Here is a 19,769-nt window from a genome sequence, read left to right on the forward strand (position 1 = left end):
CTGGTTTTAAATGGTTTGGACTGGTCTGGACTGATTTGAACTGGGTTGAACTGGTTTTAAATGGTTTGAACTGGTTTGGACTGGGCTGAACTGGTTGGGACTGGTTTGGACTGGTCTGGACTGGTCTGAACTGGTTTGAACTGGTCTGGACTGGGAATCACACCAAGAAACATTGAGAAAATAAAGGAATTTTTCATGAATTTTGGAGATTTTTGGGAATTTTCTCATCCAATTTATCCCAAACTTCTGCTGGCTCCAGTCTGAACTGGTCTGAACTGGTCTGGACTGGTCTGGACTGGTCTGGACTGGTCTGGACTGGTCTGAACTGGGAATGGCTCCAGTTTAATCCAATATCAATGAGAAAATAAAGGAAATTTTCACAAATTTTGAAGATTTTTGGGATTTTTCTCATCCAATTTATTCCAAACTTCTGCTGGCTCCAGTTTGAACTGGTCTGGACTGGTTTGGACTGGTCTGGACTGGTCTGGACTGGGAATCACACCAAGAAACATTGAGAAAATAAAGGAAATTTTCACGAATTTTTGGGATTTTTCTCCTCCAATTTATTCCAAACTTCTGCTGGCTCCAGTTTGGACTGGTCTGAACTGGTTTGGACTGGTCTGAACTGGTTTGAACTGGTTTGGACTGGTCTGGACTGGGAATCACACCAAGAAACATTGAGAAAATCAAGGAAATTTTCATGAATTTTGGGGATTTTTGGGAATTTTTTCATCCAATTTATTCCAAACTTCTGCTGGCTCCAGTTTGAACTGGTCTGAACTGGTCTGGACTGGTCTGGACTGGTCTGAACTGGTTTGAACTGGGAATGGCTCCAGTTTAATCCAATATCAATGAGAAAATAAAGGAATTTTTCACAAATTTTTTGGGATTTTCTCATCCAATTTATTCCAAACTTCTGCTGGCTCCAGTCTGAACTGGTCTGGACTGGTCTGAACTGGTCTGGACTGGTCTGGACTGGTTTGAACTGGGAATGACTCCAAGAAACAGCAAGAAAACAAAGGAAATTTTCACGAATTTTTTGGGATTTTCTCATCCAATTTATTCCAAACTTCTGCTGGCTCCAGTTTGAACTGGTCTGAACTGGTTTGGACTGGTCTGGACTGGTCTGGACTGGTTTGAACTGGGAATGGCTCCAGTTTAATCCAATATCAATGAGAAAATAAAGGAATTTTTCACGAATTTTTGAAGATTTTTGGGATTTTTCTCCTCCAATTTATTCCAAACTTCTGCTGGCTCCAGTTTGAACTGGTCTGAACTGGTCTGGACTGGTCTGGACTGGTCTGAACTGGTCTGAACTGGTTTGGACTGGGAATCACGCCAAGAAACATTGAGAAAATAAAGGAAATTTTCACGAATTTTTGGGATTTTTCTCATCCAATTTATTCCAAACTTCTGTTGGCTCCAGTCTGAACTGGTCTGAACTGGTCTGGACTGGTCTGGACTGGTCTGAACTGGTCTGAACTGGTTTGAACTGGGAATGACTCCAAGAAACATTGAGAAAATAAAGGAAATTTTCACAAATTTTTGGGATTTTTCTCCACCAATTTATTCCAAACTTCTGCTGGCTCCAGTTTGAACTGGTTTGAACTGGTCTGGACTGGTTTGAACTGGTCTGAACTGGTTTGGACTGGTCTGGACTGGTCTGGACTGGTCTGAACTGGTCTGAACTGGGATTGGCTCCCAGTTTAATCCAATAACAGCAAGAAAATAAAGGAAATTTTCACGAATTTTTGGGATTTTTCTCCTCCAATTTATTCCAAACTTCTGCTGGCCCCAGTTTGGACTGGTCTGAACTGGTTTGAACTGGTTTGGACTGGTTTGAACTGGGATTGGCTCCCAGTTTAATCCAATAACAGCAAGAAAATCAAGGAATTTTTCACAAATTTTGAAGATTTTTGGGAATTTTCTCATCCAATTTATTCCAAACTTCTGCTGGCTCCAGTTTGAACTGGTCTGAACTGGTCTGGACTGGTCTGGACTGGTCTGAACTGGGAATGGCTCCAAGAAACAGCAAGAAAATAAAGGAATTTTTCATGAAATTTTTCACGAATTTTTGGGAATTTTTTCATCCCATTTATCCCAAACTTCTGCTGGATCCAGTTTGGACTGGTCTGAACTGGTCTGAACTGATCTGGACTGGTTTGAACTGGTCTGAACTGGTCTGGACTGGTTTGAACTGGGATTGGCTCCAGTTTAATCCAACATCAATGAGAAAATAAAGGAATTTTTCACAAATTTTTTGGGATTTTCTCATCCAATTTATCCCAAATTCTGCTGGCCCCAGTCTGAACTGGTCTGAACTGGTTTGAACTGGTTTGAACTGGTCTGGACTGGGAATCACGCCAAGAAACATTGAGAAAATAAAGGAAATTTTCATGAATTTTGGGCATTTTTGGGAATTTTTTCATCCAATTTATTCCAAACTTCTGCTGGCTCCAGTTTGAACTGGTCTGGACTGGTCTGAACTGGTCTGAACTGGTCTGGACTGGTTTGAACTGGTCTGAACTGGGAATCACATAAAGAAATATTGAGAAAATAAAGGAATTTTTCATGGATTTTGAAGATTTTTGGGATTTTTCTCCTCCCATTTATCCCAAACTTCTGGAGGCTCCAGTTTGAACTGGTCTGAACTGGTCTGAACTGGTCTGAACTGGTTTGAACTGGGATTGGCTCCCAGTTTAATGCAGTAACAGCAAGAAAATAAAGGAAATTTTCATGAATTTTTTGGGATTTTCTCCACCAATTTATTCCAAACTTCTGCTGGCCCCAGTCTGGACTGGTCTGAACTGGTCTGAACTGGTTTGAACTGGTCTGGACTGGTTTGAACTGGGAATGACTCAAAGAAACATTGAGAAAATAAAGGAATTTTTCACAAATTTTTTGGGATTTTCTCATCCCATTTATTCCAAACTTCTGCTGGCTCCAGTTTGAACTGGTCTGAACTGGTCTGAACTGGTTTAAACTGGTTTGGACTGGTCTGGACTGGAAATCACACCAAGAAACATTGAGAAAATAAAGGAATTTTTCATGAATTTTGGGGATTTTTGGGATTTTTCTCCTCCCATTTATCCCAAATTTCTGGAGGCTCCAGTTTGGACTGGTCTGGACTGGTCTGAACTGGTCTGGACTGGTCTGAACTGGTCTGAACTGGTCTGGACTGGGAATGGCTCCAAGAAACATTGAGAAAATAAAGGAATTTTTCACGAATTTTGTGGATTTTTCTCCTCCCATTTATTCCAAACTTCTGCTGGCTCCGGTCTGAACTGGTCTGAACTGGTCTGGACTGGTTTGGACTGGTCTGAACTGGGAATGGCTCCAAGAAACATTGAGAAAATAAAGGAAATTTTCACAAATTTTGGGAATTTTTGGGATTTTTCTCATCCAATTTATTCCAAACTTCTGCTGGCTCCAGTCTGAACTGGTCTGGACTGGTCTGGACTGGTCTGGACTGGTTTGAACTGGAAATCACACCAAGAAACATTGAGAAAATAAAGGAATTTTTCACAATTTTTGAAGATTTTTGGGAATTTTCTCCTCCCATTTATCCCAAACTTCTGCTGGCTCCAGTTTGAACTGGTCTGGACTGGTCTGGACTGGTCTGAACTGGGATTGGCTCCCAGTTTAATGCAGTAACAGCAAGAAAACAAAGGAAATTTTCACAAATTTTGTGGATTTTTCTCATCCAATTTATTCCAAACTTCTACTGGCTCCAGTTTGAACTGGTCTGGACTGGTCTGGACTGGTCTGGACTGGTTTGGACTGGTTTGGACTGGGATTCACACCAAGAAACATTGAGAAAATAAAGGAATTTTTCATGGATTTTGAAGATTTTTGGGAATTTTCTCATCCAATTTATCCCAAATTTCTGGAGGCTCCAGTTTGAACTGGTCTGAACTGGTCTGGACTGGTCTGAACTGGTTTGAACTGGTCTGGACTGGGAATCACACCAAGAAACATTGAGAAAATAAAGGAAATTTTCACAAATTTTGAAGATTTTTGGGAATTTTCTCCTCCAATTTATTCCAAACTTCTGCTGGCTCCAGTTTGGACTGGTCTGAACTGGTCTGGACTGGTCTGAACTGGTCTGGACTGGTCTGGACTGGTTTGAACTGGGAATGACTCCAAGAAACATTGAGAAAATAAAGGAAATTTTCACAAATTTTTGAAGATTTTTGGGAATTTTTTCATCCCATTTATTCCAAACTTCTGGAGGTTCCAGTTTGAACTGGTCTGGACTGGTCTGAACTGGTCTGAACTGGTTTGAACTGGGAATGGCTCCAGTTTAATCCAATATCAATGAGAAAATAAAGGAATTTTTCACGAATTTTGAAGATTTTTGGGAATTTTCTCATCCAATTTATCCCAATCTTCTACTGGTTCCAGTTTGGACTGGTCTGAACTGGTTTGAACTGGTCTGGACTGGTCTGGACTGGTCTGGACTGGTTTGGACTGCGATTGGCTCCCAGTTTAATGCAGTAACAGTAAGAAAATAAAGGAAATTTTCACAAATTTTTTGGGAATTTTCTCATCCAATTTATTCCAAACTTCTGCTGGCTCCAGTTTGAACTGGTCTGAACTGGTCTGGACTGGTTTGAACTGGTCTGAACTGGTCTGGACTGGTTTGAACTGGGAATGGCTCCAGTTTAATCCAACATCAATGAGAAAATAAAGGAAATTTTCACGAATTTTTGAAGATTTTTGGGAATTTTCTCCTCCCATTTATTCCAAACTTCTGGAGGTTCCAGTTTGGACTGGTCTGGACTGGTCTGGACTGGTTTGAACTGGTTTGAACTGGTCTGAACTGGTCTGAACTGGTCTGAACTGGGAATGGCTCCAAGAAACATGGAGAAAATAAAGGAAATTTTCACGAATTTTGAAGATTTTTGGGAATTTTCTCATCCAATTTATTCCAAATTTCTGGAGGCTCCAGTTTGAACTGGTCTGGACTGGTCTGGACTGGTCTGAACTGGTTTGAACTGGTCTGAACTGGTTTGAACTGGTCTAAACTGGGAATCACACCAAGAAACATGGAGAAAATCAAGGAATTTTTCACAAATTTTGTGGATTTTTGGGATTTTTCTCATCCAATTTATTCCAAACTTCTGCTGGCTCCAGTTTGAACTGGTCTGAACTGGTTTGAACTGGTCTGAACTGGTCTGGACTGGTCTGGACTGGTCTGGACTGGGAATGGCTCCAGTTTAATCCAATATCAATGAGAAAATAAAGGAATTTTTCATGAATTTTGGAGATTTTTGGGAATTTTCTCATCCAATTTATTCCAAACTTCTGCTGGCTCCAGTCTGAACTGGTCTGAACTGGTTTGAACTGGTCTGGACTGGTTTGGACTGGGATTGGCTCCCAGTTTAATCCAATAACAGCAAGAAAATAAAGGAAATTTTCACGAATTTTTGGGATTTTTGGGAATTTTCTCCTCCCATTTATCCCAAATTTCTGGAGGCTCCAGTCTGAACTGGTCTGGACTGGTCTGAACTGGTTCAAACTGGTTTGGACTGGTCTGAAGTGGGAATCACACCAAGAAACATTGAGAAAATAAAGGAAATTTTCACAAATTTTGAAGATTTTTGGGATTTTTCTCATCCAATTTATTCCAAACTTCTGCTGGATCCAGTTTGGACTGGTCTGGACTGGTCTGGACTGGTCTGGACTGGTTTAGACTGGTTTGAACTGGGATTGGCTCCCAGTTTAATGCAGTAACAGCAAGAAAATAAAGGAAATTTTCTCGAATTTTTTGGGATTTTCTCATCCCATTTATTCCAAACTTCTGCTGGCTCCAGTTTGAACTGGTCTGAACTGGTCTGGACTGGTCTGGACTGGTCTGAACTGGGAATGGCTCCCAGTTTAATCCAATATCAATGAGAAAATAAAGGAATTTTTCACAAATTTTTGAAGATTTTTGGGATTTTCTCCACCAATTTATTCCAAACTTCTGCTGGCCCCAGTTTGAACTGGTCTGAACTGGTCTGAACTGGTCTGAACTGGGAATGGCTCCAAGAAACAGCAAGAAAATAAAGGAAATTTTCATAAATTTTGAAGATTTTTGGGAATTTTCTCCTCCAATTTATTCCAAACTTCTGGAGGCTCCAGTTTGAACTGGTCTGAACTGGTCTGGACTGGTCTGGACTGGTTTGAACTGGTTTTACTGCTCTAAACTGGAAATCACACCAAGAAACACTGAGAAAATAAAGGAAATTTTCACGAATTTTGAAGATTTTTGGGAATTTTCTCATCCAATTTATTCCAAACTTCTGCTGGCTCCAGTTTGAACTGGTCTGAACTGGTCTGGACTGGTCTGGACTGGTTTGAACTGGTCTGGACGGGGAATGGCTCCCAGATTGATCCAATATCAATCAGAAAATAAAGGAATTTTTCATGGATTTTGGAGATTTTTGGGAATTTTCTCATCCCATTTATTCCAAACTTCTGCTGGCCCCAGTCTGAACTGGTCTGAACTGGTCTGGACTGGTCTGAACTGGTTTGGACTGGGAATCACACCAAGAAACATTGAGAAAATAAAGGAATTTTTCATGGATTTTGAAGATTTTTGGGAATTTTCTCCTCCCATTTATCCCAAATTTCTGGAGGTTCCAGTTTGAACTGGTCTGAACTGGTCTGGACTGGTCTGGACTGGTCTGAATTGTTCTAAACTGGAAATCACACCAAGAAACATTGAGAAAATAAAGGAAATTTTCACAAATTTTGAAGATTTTTGGGATTTTTCTCCTCCAATTTATTCCAAACTTCTGCTGGCCCCAGTCTGGACTGGTTTGAACTGGTCTGAACTGGTCTGAACTGGTCTGGACTGGGATTGGCTCCCAGTTTAATGCAGTAACAGCAAGAAAATAAAGGAATTTTTCACAAATTTTTGGGATTTTCTCATCCAATTTATTCCAAACTTCTGCTGGCTCCAGTCTGGACTGGTCTGGACTGGTCTGAACTGGTTTGGACTGGTCTGGACTGGTTTCTGCTGCCCTCAGGAGTGCAGGAAGCGATTGAAGGCGTTGTAGGCGGACTCGAGGTCGAAGAGCATCTGGCGCACCTGGGAATCGTCCAACTCGTCCGAGGCCGACATCGCGCTCAGCGTCTGCAGCCTGAGCAGGGAAAGGACACAAATTGGACCCAGAATGCACCAAATATTCCAAAAAAAATTCCCAAAAAATCTCAAAATTCCACAAAAAAATCCCTTAAAAATCCCCTAAAATTCCCCCAAAAAACCCCAAAATTCCCCCCCAAAATCCCTCAAAATTCCCAAAAAAATGCCCCAAAATCCCCCTGAAAATCCCCAAAATTCCCTAAAAATCCTTCAAAATTAAAAAAAAAAATTCCCCAAAAATCCCCAAAAAATCGCCTGAAATTCCGCCCCAAAATTCCCAAAAAAATCCCCAAAATTCCCCCCAAAATCCCTCAAAATTCCCCCAAAAATGCTCCAAAATTCCCCAAAACTTCCTCCAAAAAATCCCCCAAGTTCCCTAAAAATCCCCCAAAATTCCCAAAAAAAATCCCCAAAAAATCCCTCCAAATTCCCTAAGAAAATCCCTCAAAATTCCCAAAAAATCGCCTGAATTTCCCCCCAAAAAATCCCCCCAAAATTCCCAGAAAAAAACCCCAAAAATCCCTAAAAATCCCCCAAAATTCCCTAAAAATTCCGTCAAAATTCCAAAAAAAATCCCCCCCAAAAATCCCCCAAAATTCCAAAAAAAAATCCCTCAAAATTCTTAAAAAAAATCCCCCAAATTCCCCCCAAAAAATTCCCCCAAATTCCCAGAATTTCACTCCCAACCTCCCCAATCCCTCAACCCCAAACTCCTCCTGCTCAGCGTCTGCAGCCTGAGCAGGGACGGCCCAGGAAAGGCCCCAAATTGGACCCAGAATGCACCAAATATTCCAAAAAAAATTCCCAAAAAGTCCCTAAAAAAAATCCCCCCAAATTCCCTAAAAAATCTCTCAAAATTCCACAAAAAATTCCCCCAAAAATCCCCAAAATAATTCCCAAAAAAATCCCCCAAAAAATCTCTCAAATTAAAAAAAAACTCCCAAAATTCCCTAAAAAAATCCATCAAAATTCTTTAAAAAAATCCCCCAAATTCCCAGAATTTCACTCCCAAACTCCTCCTCCTCAGCATCTGCAGCCTGAGCAGGGACAGGACCCAAATTGGACCCAGAATGCACCAAATATTCCAAAAAAAATTCCCCAAAAATCTCTCAAAATTCCACAAAAAAATCCTTCAAAAAATCCCTTAAAAATCACCTAAAATTCTCCCAAAAAAAACCAAAATTCCCCCCAAAAATCCCTCAAAATTCCCCAAAAAATCCCTCAAAATCCCCCCAAAAATCCCTGAAAATCCCCAAAATTCCCTAAAAATCCCTCAAAATTAAAAAAAAAAATCCCCCCAAATTCCCCCAAAAATCCCCCAAAAATCCCAAAAAAAATCGCCTGAAATTCCCCCCAAAAATGCTCCAAAATTCCCCAAAACTTCCTCCAAAAAATCCCCCAAGTTCCCTAAAAATCCCCCAAAATTCCCAAAAAAAATCCCCAAAAAATCCCTCCAAACTCCCTAAGAAAATCCCTCAAAATTCCCAAAAAATCGCCTGAATTTCCCCCCAAAAAATCCCCCCAAAATTGCCAGAAAAAAAACCCAAAAATCCCTAAAAATCCCCCAAAATTCCCTAAAAAATCCGTCAAAATTCCGAAAAAAATCCCCCCAAAAAATCCCCCAAAAATCCCCCAAAATTCCAAAAAAAATCCCTCAAAATTCTTAAAAAAAAAATCCCCCAAATTCCCCCCAAAAAATTCCCCCAAATTCCCAGAATTTCCCTCCCAAACTCCTCCTGCTCAGCGTCTGCAGCCTGAGCAGGGACAGCCCAGGAAAGGCCCCAAATTGGACCCAGAATGCACCAAATATTCCAAAAAAAATTCCCCAAAAAATCCCTCAAAATTCCCCAAAAATTCCCCCAAAAAATCCCCCGAAATTCCCTAAAAATCGCCAAAAAATCCCCAAAAAATTCCCCCAAAAATCCCCAAAATAATTCCCAAAAAAAATCCCCTAAAAAATCCCCCCAAAATTCCCCAAAAAATCCCCAAAAAATTCCCTCAAAAAACGCCTAAAATTAAAAAAAAAACAACACTCAAAATTCCCAAAAAATTCCCCAGAAAATACCTCAAAAAATCCCCCCAAAAATCCCCCAAAATTCCCTGAAAATCCAAAAAAAATCCCTAAAAAAATCCGTCAAAATTCCCCAAAAAAATCCCCCAAAAATCCCTCAAAATTCCCCCAAAAATTCCTAAAAAATCACTCAAAATTCCCTTACAAATCACTCACAATTCCCCCAAAATTCCACAAAAAAACCCCCCAAATTCCCAGAATTTCCCTCCCAAACTCCTCCTGCTCAGCGTCTGCAGCCTGAGCAGGGACAGCCCAGGAAAGGCCCCAAATTGGACCCAGAATGCACCAAATATTCCAAAAAAAATTCCCAAAAAATCCCTCAAAATTCCACAAAAAATTCTCCCAAAATTCCTTAAAAAATCGCCAAAGAATCCCCAAAAAATTCCACCCAAAAATCCCCAAAATAATTCCCAAAAAAATCCCCCAAAAAATCTCTCAAATTAAAAAAAAAATCTCCCAAAATTCCCTAAAAAAATCCATCAAAATTCTTTAAAAAAATCCCCCAAATTCCCAGAATTTCACTCCCAAACTCCTCCTCCTCAGCATCTGCAGCCTGAGCAGGGACAGGACCCAAATTGGACCCAGAATGCACCAAATATTCTAAAAAAAATTCCCAAAAAATTCCTCAAAATTCCACAAAAATTCCCCCAAAAAATCCCCCGAAATTCCCTAAAAATCGCCAAAAAATCCCCAAAAAATTCCCCCAAAAATCCCCAAAATAATTCCCAAAAAAAATCCCCTAAAAAATCCCAAAAAAAATCCCCCCAAAATTCCCCAAAAAATCCCCAAAAAATTCCCTCAAAAAACGCCTAAAATTAAAAAAAAAAAACCACTCAAAATTCCCAAAAAAATCCCCCAAAAATACCTCAAAAAATCCCCCCAAAAATCCCCCAAAATTCCCTGAAAATCCAAAAAAAATCCCTAAAAAAATCCGTCAAAATTCCGAAAAAAATCCCCCCAAAAAATCCCCCAAAAATCCCCCAAAATTCCAAAAAAAAATCCCTCAAAATTCCTTAAAAAATCGCCAAAAATTCCCTAAAACAACGCCTAAAATTCCAAAAAAAAACCCCTCAAAATTCCCCCAAAAAATGCCCCAAAATTCCCTAAAAAAATCCACCCAAAATTCCCAAAAAAATCCCACAAAAAATCCCACAAAAATGCCCCTAAAAAATCCCTCAAAATTCCCCCCAAAACTTCCCCAAAATAAGCCCCAAAATTCCCAAAAAAAGCCTCAAAATTCCCCAAAAAAAATCCCTCCAAATTCCCTAAAAAAATTCGCAAAAATTCCCCAAAAAAATCTCTCAAAATTCCCTAAGTAAATCACTCAAAATTCCCAAAAAATCCCCAAAAAATCGCCTGAAATTCCCCCCAAAACATCCCCCCAAAATTCCCAGAAAAATCCCCAAGATTCCCCAAAAAATCCCCAAAATTCCCCCGAAAATCCCTCCCAAAAAATCCCCCAAAAATCACCAAAAATTAAAAAAAAACCGCCCCAAATTCCCAAAAAATGCCCCAAAATTCCCCAGATAATCCCCAAAAATTCCCCCAAAAAATCCCCCAAAATTCCACAAAAAATTCTCCCAGAATTCCCAAAAAATTCCCCCAAATTCCCAGAATTTCCCTCCCAAACTCCTCCTGCTCAGCGTCTGCAGCCTGAGCAGGGACAGCCCAGGAAAGGCCCCAAATTGGACCCAGAATTCACCAAATATTCCAAAAAAAATTCCCAAAAAATCCCTCAAAATTCCACAAAAAAACACCCCCAAATTCCCTAAAAAATATCTCAAAATTCCTTTAAAAATCGCCAAAAATTCCCTAAAACAACGCCTAAAATTCCAAAAAAACCCCCTCAAAATTCCCCCCAAAAATGCCCCAAAATCCCCCAAGAAAATCCACCCAAAATTCCCAAAAAAATCCCACAAAAAATCCCACAAAAATGCCCCCAAAATTCCAAAAAAATTCCTCCCAAAATTCCCTAAAAAATCCCTCAAAATTCCCCCAAAAACTTCCCCAAATAAGCTCCTAAATTCCCAAAAAAATGCCTCCAAATTCCTCAAAAAAAGCCTCCAAATTGCCCAAAAAATCTCTCAAAATTCCCTAAAAAATTCGCAAAAATTCCCCCAAAAAATCTCTCAAAATTCCCTAAGAAAATCCCTCAAAAATCCAAAAAAAATCCCCAAAAATTCCCTAGAATTCCCCAAAAAAATCCCCCAAAATTCCCTAAAAAATCCAAAAAAATTCCCCAAAAAAATCACCCCAAAATTCTCTAAGAAAATCTCTCAAAATTCCCAAAACCCCCCCAAAAAAATCCCCCCAAAATTCCCCAAAAATCCCCAAGAAATTGCCCGAAATTCCCCCCTAAAAAATCCCCCCAAAATTCCCAAAAAAATCCCCAAAATTCCCCCCAAAAATCCCTCAAAATTCCACAAAAAAAACACCTCAAAATCCCCCCAAAAAATGCTCCAAAATTCCCCAAAACTTCCCCCAAAAAATCCCCCGAGTTCCCTAAAAAATCCCCCAAAATTCCAAAAAAAATTGAACAAAATCCCAAAAAAATCCCCCTAAAATTGCCTAGAAAATCCCTCAAAATCCACAAAAAAATCCCACAAAATTCCACAAAAAATCCCTCAAAATTCCCTAAAAATGCCCCCAAAAATCCCCCGAAATTCCCTAAAAAATCGACAAAAATTCCCTAAAAAATTCCCCAAACCAACACCAAAATTCCCCAAAAAATCCCTCACAATTCCAAAAAAAATCTCCCAAAATTCCCTAAAAAATCCCCAAAAAATTCCTCAGAAAATCCCCCCAAAATTCCCTGAAAATCCCAAAAAAATCCCCTAAAAATCCCCCAAAATTCCCCAAAAAATCCCCCCAAAATTCCCCAAAAATCCCCAAAAAATTCCCTTAAAAATCACTCAAAATTCCCCCAAAATTCCAAAAAAAAATCCCCCAAAATTCCACAAAAATTCTCCCAGAATTCCCTAAAAAATCCCCCCAAAATTCCCAGAATTTCCCTCCCAAACAGTCCAGGAAAGGCCCCAGATTGGACCCAGAATTCACCAAATATTAAAAAAAAAAATCTCAAAAAATCCCTCAAAATTCCACAAAAAATTCTCCCAAAATTCCCCCAAAAAATCCCTTTAAAATCCCCTAAAATTGCCCCAAAATTCCACAAAAAATGCCCTAAAATTCCCTCAAAATTCCCAAAAGAATCCCCTCAAAATCCCCCAAAAATGCCCTAAAAAATCCCTCAAAATTCCCTAAAAAATCTGTCAAAATACCCCAAAAAGAGCCCCAAAATTCCCCACAAAACCGCTAAAAAATCCCTCAAAATTCCTAAAAAAAAGCCCCAAAGTTCCCAAAATAATCCCAAAAATTCCCTAAAAAATCCCCAAAAAATCCCCCAAAATCCCAAAAAAATGCCCCAAAATTCCCCAAATATTCCCCCAAAACTCCCCCAAATTCCCTTAAAAATCACTCAAAATTCCCTAAAAAATCCCCCAAAGTTCCCTAAAAAATCCCTCAAAATTCAAAAAAAAAATCCTCAAAAAATCCCCCAAAATTCCCTAAAAACTCCCCCAAAAATCCCTCAAAATCCCCCCCCCAAAATGCCCTAAAAAATCCCTCAAAATACCCCAAAAAATCGCCAAAATTCCCCCCAAAAATCCCACAAAATTTCCTAAAAAATCCCTCAAAATTCAAAAAAAATCCCACAAAAATATCCCCCAAATTCCCAAAAAATGCCCCAAAATTCCCCAAATAATCCCTCAAAATTAAAAAAAAAAATCCCCCCCCAAATTCCCAAAAAAAATCCCCCCAAAATTCTCCTGAAAAATCCCTCCAAATTCCCTAAAAAATTCGCAAAAATTCCCCAAAAAATCTCTCAAAATTCCCTAAGAAAATCCCTCAAAATTCCCAAAAATCCCCCAGAAATCCCCAAAAAAATCGCCTGAAATTCCCCCCCAAAAAATCCCCCCAAAATTCCCCAAAAAATCCCTCAAAATTCCCAAAAAAATCCCCAAATTTCTCTAAAAAAATCCATCAAAATTCCAAAAAAAATCTCCAAATTCCAAAAAAAAAATCCCTCAAAATTCCCCAAATAATCCCTAAAAATTCCCCAAAAACCACCAAAATTCCCCCAAAAAATCCCCCAAAATTCCACAAAAAATTCTCCCAGAATTCCCTAAAAATTCCCCCAAATTCCCAGAATTTCCCTCCCAAACTCCTCCTGAGCTCAGCGTCTGCAGCCTGAGCAGGGACAGCCCAGGAAAGGCCCCAAATTGGACCCAGAATGCACCAAATATTCCAAAAAAACCCTCCCAAAATTCCACAAAAAATCCCTCAAAAAATCCCTTAAAAATCCGCTAAAAATCCCCCAAAATACCCCAAAAATTCCCCCAAAAAAATCCCCCCAAAGTTCCCTAAAGAATCCATCAAAATTCCTCAAGAAATCCCCCAAAGTTCCCAAAAAATTCCAAAAAAATTCCCAAAAAGTCCTCCCAAAAAAATCCAGCAAATTCCCCAAAAAATCCCCAAATTGGACCCAGAATGCACCAAATATTCCAAAAAAATTCCCTCAAAATTCCACAAAAAAATCCCCCAAAATTCAAAAAAAAATCCATCCAAAAAATCCCCCAAAATTCCCAAAAAAATGCCCCCAAATACCCAAAAATTTTCAAAAAAAAAATCCCTCTAAATTCCCTGAAAATTCCCCAAAATTCCCAAAAATAATCCCCCAAAATTCCCTTAAAAATCATTCAAAATTCCCCCAAAATTCCCTAAAAAATCCCCCAAAATTCCCCAAAAAATGCCCCAAAATTCAAAAAAAAAATTCCCCCCAAAAATCCCTCAAAACTCCCTTAAAAATGCCCCAAAATCCCAAAAAAAATTCCAAAAAGTCCTCCAAAAATCCAGCCAATTCCCCAAAAATCCCCAAAATTCCCCAAAAAAATCTCCCAAAATCCCCCAAAAATTCCCTAGAATTCCCCAAAAAAATCCCCAAAATTCGCTAAAAAATCCAAAAAAATTCCCCAAAAAATCACCCCAAAATTCTCTAAGAAAATCCCAAAAAAATTCCCAAACCCCCCCCCAAAAAAATCCCCCCAAAATTCCCTAAAAATCCCCAAGAAATTGCCCGAAATTGCCCCCCAAAAAATCCCCCCAAAATTCCCCAGAAAATCCCCATAATTCCCCCAAAAATCCCTCCCAAAAAATCCCCCAAAAATCCCTCAAAATTCCCAAAAAATCCCCCAAAATCCCCAAAAAATGCCCCCAAAATTCCACAAAAAATTCTCCCAGAATTCCCAAAAAATCCCTCAAAATTCCAAAAAAAATCCCCAAAAATTCCCCAAAATTCCCCCAAATTCCCAGAATTTCCCTCCCAAACTCCTCCTGCTCAGCATCTGCAGCCTGAGCAGGGACAGCCCAGGAAAGGCCCCAAATTGGACCCAGAATTCACCAAATATTCCAAAAAAATTCCCAAAAAATCCCTCAAAATTCCACAAAATTGCCCCAAAATTCCGCAAAAAATCCCTAAAATTCCCTCAAAATTCCCAAAAGAATCCCCTCAAAATCCCTCCAAAAATCCCCCAAAAATGCCCTAAAAAAATCCCTCAAAATTCCCTAAAAATCCCCAAAATTCCTGAAAAAATGCCCTGAAATTCCTTAAAAATCCCTCAAAATTCCCCAAAAAATCCCCCAAAATACCCAAACAATCCCCCAAATTCCCCTAAATAATTCCCCAAAATTAAAAAAAAAAAAAGCCCGAAAATTCCCAAAAAAAAGCCGCCATAATATTCCCCAGAAAATCCCCCAAAATACCCTGGAAACATCTTTAATATACCATGAAAAATCTTGAAAAATTCTTCCCAAAAATTCTCCCAAAACTTCACACAATTCCACCCAAAAAATTCCCCAAATTCCCCAAAAATTTTCCCTCAAAATTCTCCAAAAAAATTCCAAGGGGAAGCCATGAGGCCTTGTGAGGTAGGCCCAGGGGAAGCCATGAGGCCCAGTAGGCCCAGGGGAAGCCATGAGGCCCAGTAGGCCCAGGGGAAGCCATGAGGCCTTGTGAGGTAGGCCCAGGGGAAGCCATGAGGCCCAGTAGGCCTAGGAGAAGCCATGAGGCCCAGTAGGCCCAGGGGAAGCCATGGGGCCGGGTGAGGTAGGCCCAGAGGAAGAAGCCATGAGGCCTGGTGAGGTAGGCCCAGGGGAAGCCATGAGGCCCAGTAGGCCCAGGGGAAGCCATTGGGCCCAGTAGGCCCAGGGGAAGCCATTGGGCCCAGTAGGCCCAGGGGAAGAAGCCATGGGGCCTGGTGAGGTAGGCCCAGGGGAAGCCAGGAGGCCCAGTAGGCCCAGGGGAAGCCATGGGGTTGGGTGAGGTAGGCCCAGGGGAAGCCATGAGGCCCAGTGAGGTAGGCCCAGGGGAAGCCATGAGGCGCAGTAAGGTAGGCCCAGGGGAAGCCATGAGGCCCAGTAAGGTAGGCCCAGGGGAAGCCATGAGGCCCAGTAGGCCCAGGGGAAGCCATGAGGCCCAGTAGGCCCAGGGGAAGCCATGAGGCCCAGTAGGCCCCAGGAAAGCCCTGAGGCCCAGTAGGCCCAGGGGAAGCCATGAGGCCCAGTAGGCCCAGGGGAAGCCATGAGGCCCAGTAGGCCCAGGGGAAGCCATGGGGCCTGGTGAGGTAGGCCCAGGGGAAGCCATGAGGCCGGGTGAGGTAGGCCCAGGGGAAGCCATGGGGCCCGGTGAGGTAGGCCCAGGGGAAGCCATGAGGCCCAGTAGGCCCAGGGGAAGCCATGGGGTTGGGTGAGGTAGGCCCAGGGGATGAAGCCATGGGGCTGGGTGAGGTAGGCCCAGGGGAAGAAGGCATGGGGCCCAGTAGGCCCAGGGGAAGCCATGGGGCCTGGTGAGGTAGGCCCAGGGGAAGCCATGGGGATGGGTGAGGTAGGCCCAGGGGAAGAAGCCATGGGGCCGGGTGAGGTAGGCCCAGGGGAAGAAGCCAAGAGGCCCAGTAGGCCCATGGGAAGCCATGAGGCCCAATAGGCCCAGCGGAAGCCATGAGGCCCAGTAGGCCCCAGGGAAGCCCTGAGGCCCAGTAGGCCCAGGGGAAGAAGCCATGAGGCCCAGTAGGCCCAGGGGAAGCCTTGGGGCCTGGTGAGGTAGGCCCAGGGGAAGCCATGAGGCCCAGTAGGCCCAGGGGAAGCCATGGGGCCGGGTGAGGTAGGCCCAGGGGAAGAAGCCATGGGGCCTGGTGAGGTAGGCCCAGGGGAAGAAGCCATGGGGCCTGGTGAGGTAGGCCCAGGGGAAGCCATGAGGCCCAGTAGGCCCAGGGGAAGCCATGGGGTTGGGTGAGGTAGGCCCAGGGGATGAAGCCATGGGGCTGGGTGAGGTAGGCCCAGGGGAAGAAGCCATGGGGCCACGTGAGGTAGGCCCAGGGGAAGAAGCCATGGGGCCACGTGAGGTAGGCCCAGGGGAAGAAGCCATGGGGCCCAGTAGGCCCAGGGGAAGCCATGGTGTTGGGTGAGGTAGGCCCAGGGGAAGAAGAAATGGGGCCTGGTGAGGTAGGCCCAGGGGAAGCAGCCATGGGGTTGGCGGAGGTAGGCCCATGAGAAGAAGCCATGGGGCCGGGTGAGGTAGGCCCAGGGGAAGAAGCCATGGGGCCCAGTAGGCCCAGGGGAAGCCATGGTGCCGGGTGAGGTAGGCCCAGGGGAAGCCATGGGGCTCGGTGAGGTAGGCCCAGAGGAAGCCATGGGGCCTGGTGACGTAGGCCCAGGGGAAGCCATGAGGCCCAGTAGGCCCAGGGGAAGCCATTGGGCCCAGTAGGCCCAGGGGAAGCCATGAGGCCCAGTAGGCTCAGGGGAAGCCATGAGGCCCAGTAGGCCCAGGGGAAGCCATGGGGCCTGGGGAGGTAGGCCCAGGTGGAGCCATGAGGCCCAGTAGGCCCAGGGGAAGCCATGGTGAGGTAGGCCCAGGGGAAGAAGCCATGAGGCCCAGTAGGCCCATGGGAAGCCATGAGGCCCAATAGGCCCAGGGGAAGAAGCCATGAGGCCCAGTAGGCCCAGGGGAAGCCATTGAGGCCCAGTAGGCCCAGGGGAAGCCCTGAGGCCCAGTAGGCCCCAGGGAAGCCATGAGGGATTTATTGTATTTGGAATTTGGTGAGGAGGAGGAGGAGATGGATTTGTGGGGTTTTCATTTTCCTTGTGTGTTTTTTTTTTCTCCTCTCCCTTTCCCTTGTGGTTTTGTTAATAAATTTTTAATTTTTTCCTAAGTGGGAGCTTTGCTTTGCTTGTTCCTGGTCGCGTCTCACAGCAGAAACCAGGGAGAGGGTATTGGGCACACTGGAAATTGTGTCAGTGTCAAACCATGACAACCCCCAAATTCCCCCAAAAAATCCTCCAAAAATCCTCCCAAAATTCCCAAAAAACTCCCCCCAAATTACCTAAAAAAATCCCTCAAATTCCCCCAAAAATCCCCCAAAATCCCCCAAAAATCTCTCCAAATTCCTTAAAAAAATACCTCAAAATTGCCCAAAAAATTCCCCTAAAATTCCCTCAAAAATCCCAAATTCCCTAAAAAAATCCCTCAAAATTACCAAAAAAATCCCTCAAAATTCCCAAATAATCCCCAAAATTCCCAGAAAAATCCCTCAAAAATTCCCAAAAAATCCCTCAAAATTCCCTAAAAAGATCCCTCAAAATTCCTTAAGTCCCCCAAAATTCCCTAAAAAATCCCCAAAATTAAAAAAAAATCCATCCAAAAATTACCAAAAATCTCTCAAAATTCCCAAAAAAACCCCCCCAAAAAGTCCCACAAAATTCCCAAAAAAATCGCAAAAAATCCCCAAAATTCCACAAAAACCCCCAAAATTCCCTAAAAAATTTCCCAAATGTCCTTTAAAATCCCTCAAAATTCCAAAAAAATTCCCCAAAAAATTCCCAAAAAATCCCCAAAAATTCCCCCCAAAAAATCCCAAAATCTCTCCAAAATTCCCCAAAAAATCCCCCCAAAATTCCCAGAAAAATCCCCCAAAAATTCCTAAAAAAACGCCCCAAATTCCCAAAAAAATCCCTCAAAATTCCCCAAAAAAATCCCCCCAAATTCCAAAAAAATCCTCCAAAATTCCTAAAAAACCCCCTCAAATTCCCAAAAAAAATCTGTAAAAAATCCCTCAAAATTCCGTAAAAAATCTCTCTAAATTCCCTAAAACATCCCCCAAATTCCCTAAAAAATTCCCCTAAAAATCCCCCAAAAATTCCCAAAAAATCCCCCAAAAAAATCCCAAAAAATTCCCAAAATTCCACAAAACCCCCACAAAATTCCCAAAAAATCTGCCAAAATTCCTAAAAAAATTTCCCAAAAATTCCCCAGAATACCCCCAAAATTCCCCAAAAATCCCCCAAAATTTCCCCAAAAATCCCCCAAAATTCCCCAATAAACCCCCCAGAATTCCCTAAAAAAATCCCTGAAAATTCTCCAAAAAAATCCCCAAAATTCCCAAAAAATCCCTCTAAAATCCCCCAAAAAATCCCCAAAAATTCCCCAAAAATGCCCCAAAATTCCCCCAAAAATCCCCAAAAATCCCCCAAAATCCCCCAAAATTCCCTAAAAAATCCCTAAAAATCCTCTAAAAAATCCCCAAAAATCAACAAAAATCATAAAAAATCCCCCCCAAAAATCCCCAAATTCCTCCCAAAAATCCCCAAATCCCCTCAAATCGCCCCAAAACCCCAAAATTTGGGGAAATTTGGGTTTTTTTGGGTTCCTCACCACAAATTCACTTTTTGGCGTCCCTCGAAGTCGGGGGGCAGGGAGCTCATCCTGGTCATCGTCTCCATCAGCTCCCGCAGGTCCGGCTGGATCTGGAATTGCCAAAAAATTCGGGAATTTTGGGCAAATTTGGGATTTTTAGGAAAATTTGGGAAAATTTGGGGAATTTTGGGGGAGTTTTGGGGCTTTTTTTGGGCTTTTTTGAGGATTTTTAGAGGGATTTTTGAGACTTTTTGGGGATTTTTTGGGGATTTTTTGAGGATTTTTTAAGGGAATTTTTTTGGGGATTTTTAGGGAATTTTTAGGGAATTTTGGGGGGAAATTTGGGGAATTTTTGGGGATTTTTTTTTAATTTTTAGGGATTTTTTGGGGGATTTTTGGGGCAATTTTAGGGGATTTTTGGGGGATTTTTGAGGATTTTTTGTGAATTTTGGGGAATTTTTTAGGGAATTTTGGGGATTTTTTGGGGATTTTTTGGGGATTTTTTTGCAAATTTTGAGGAATTTTTTGTGGAATTTTTAGGGATTTTTGGGGAATTTTTTAGGGATTTTTGGGGGATTTTGGTGATTTTTTAAGGAATTTTGGGGATTTTTTTAGTGGATTTTTTGGGCAATTTTGAGGGATTTTTTGGGGAATTTTGGGGATTTTTTGGGATTTTTGGAGAATTTTTTAGGGATTTTTTGGAATTTTTTTGGAAGTTTTGGTGATTTTTTTGGGAAATCTTTGGGGAATTTTAGGGGATTTTTTTGTGAATTTAGGAGATTTTTTGGGAATTTTTAGGGAATTTTTGAGGAATTTTGGGGGGA

General features: G+C 41.9%; 1 protein-coding gene across 1 annotated transcript; it reads right to left on the reverse strand.

Annotated features, from left to right (window-relative positions):
• Window positions 1-6,888: 6,888 nt before the first annotated feature.
• On the reverse strand, window positions 6,889-19,159 carry LOC143693288 (vacuolar protein sorting-associated protein 28 homolog; the record flags this gene model as incomplete). Its single annotated transcript, XM_077173279.1, has 2 exons — window positions 6,889-7,130; window positions 18,964-19,159. Coding segments are annotated over 2 exons (314 nt in total), but the record flags the coding sequence as incomplete, so codon positions are not given.
• Between the last annotated feature and the right edge of the window lie 610 nt (window positions 19,160-19,769).

Source organism: Agelaius phoeniceus, unplaced genomic scaffold (genome assembly GCF_051311805.1).
Source record: "Agelaius phoeniceus isolate bAgePho1 unplaced genomic scaffold, bAgePho1.hap1 Scaffold_533, whole genome shotgun sequence".
In the NCBI taxonomy this organism is placed as follows: Eukaryota; Metazoa; Chordata; class Aves; order Passeriformes; family Icteridae; genus Agelaius; species Agelaius phoeniceus.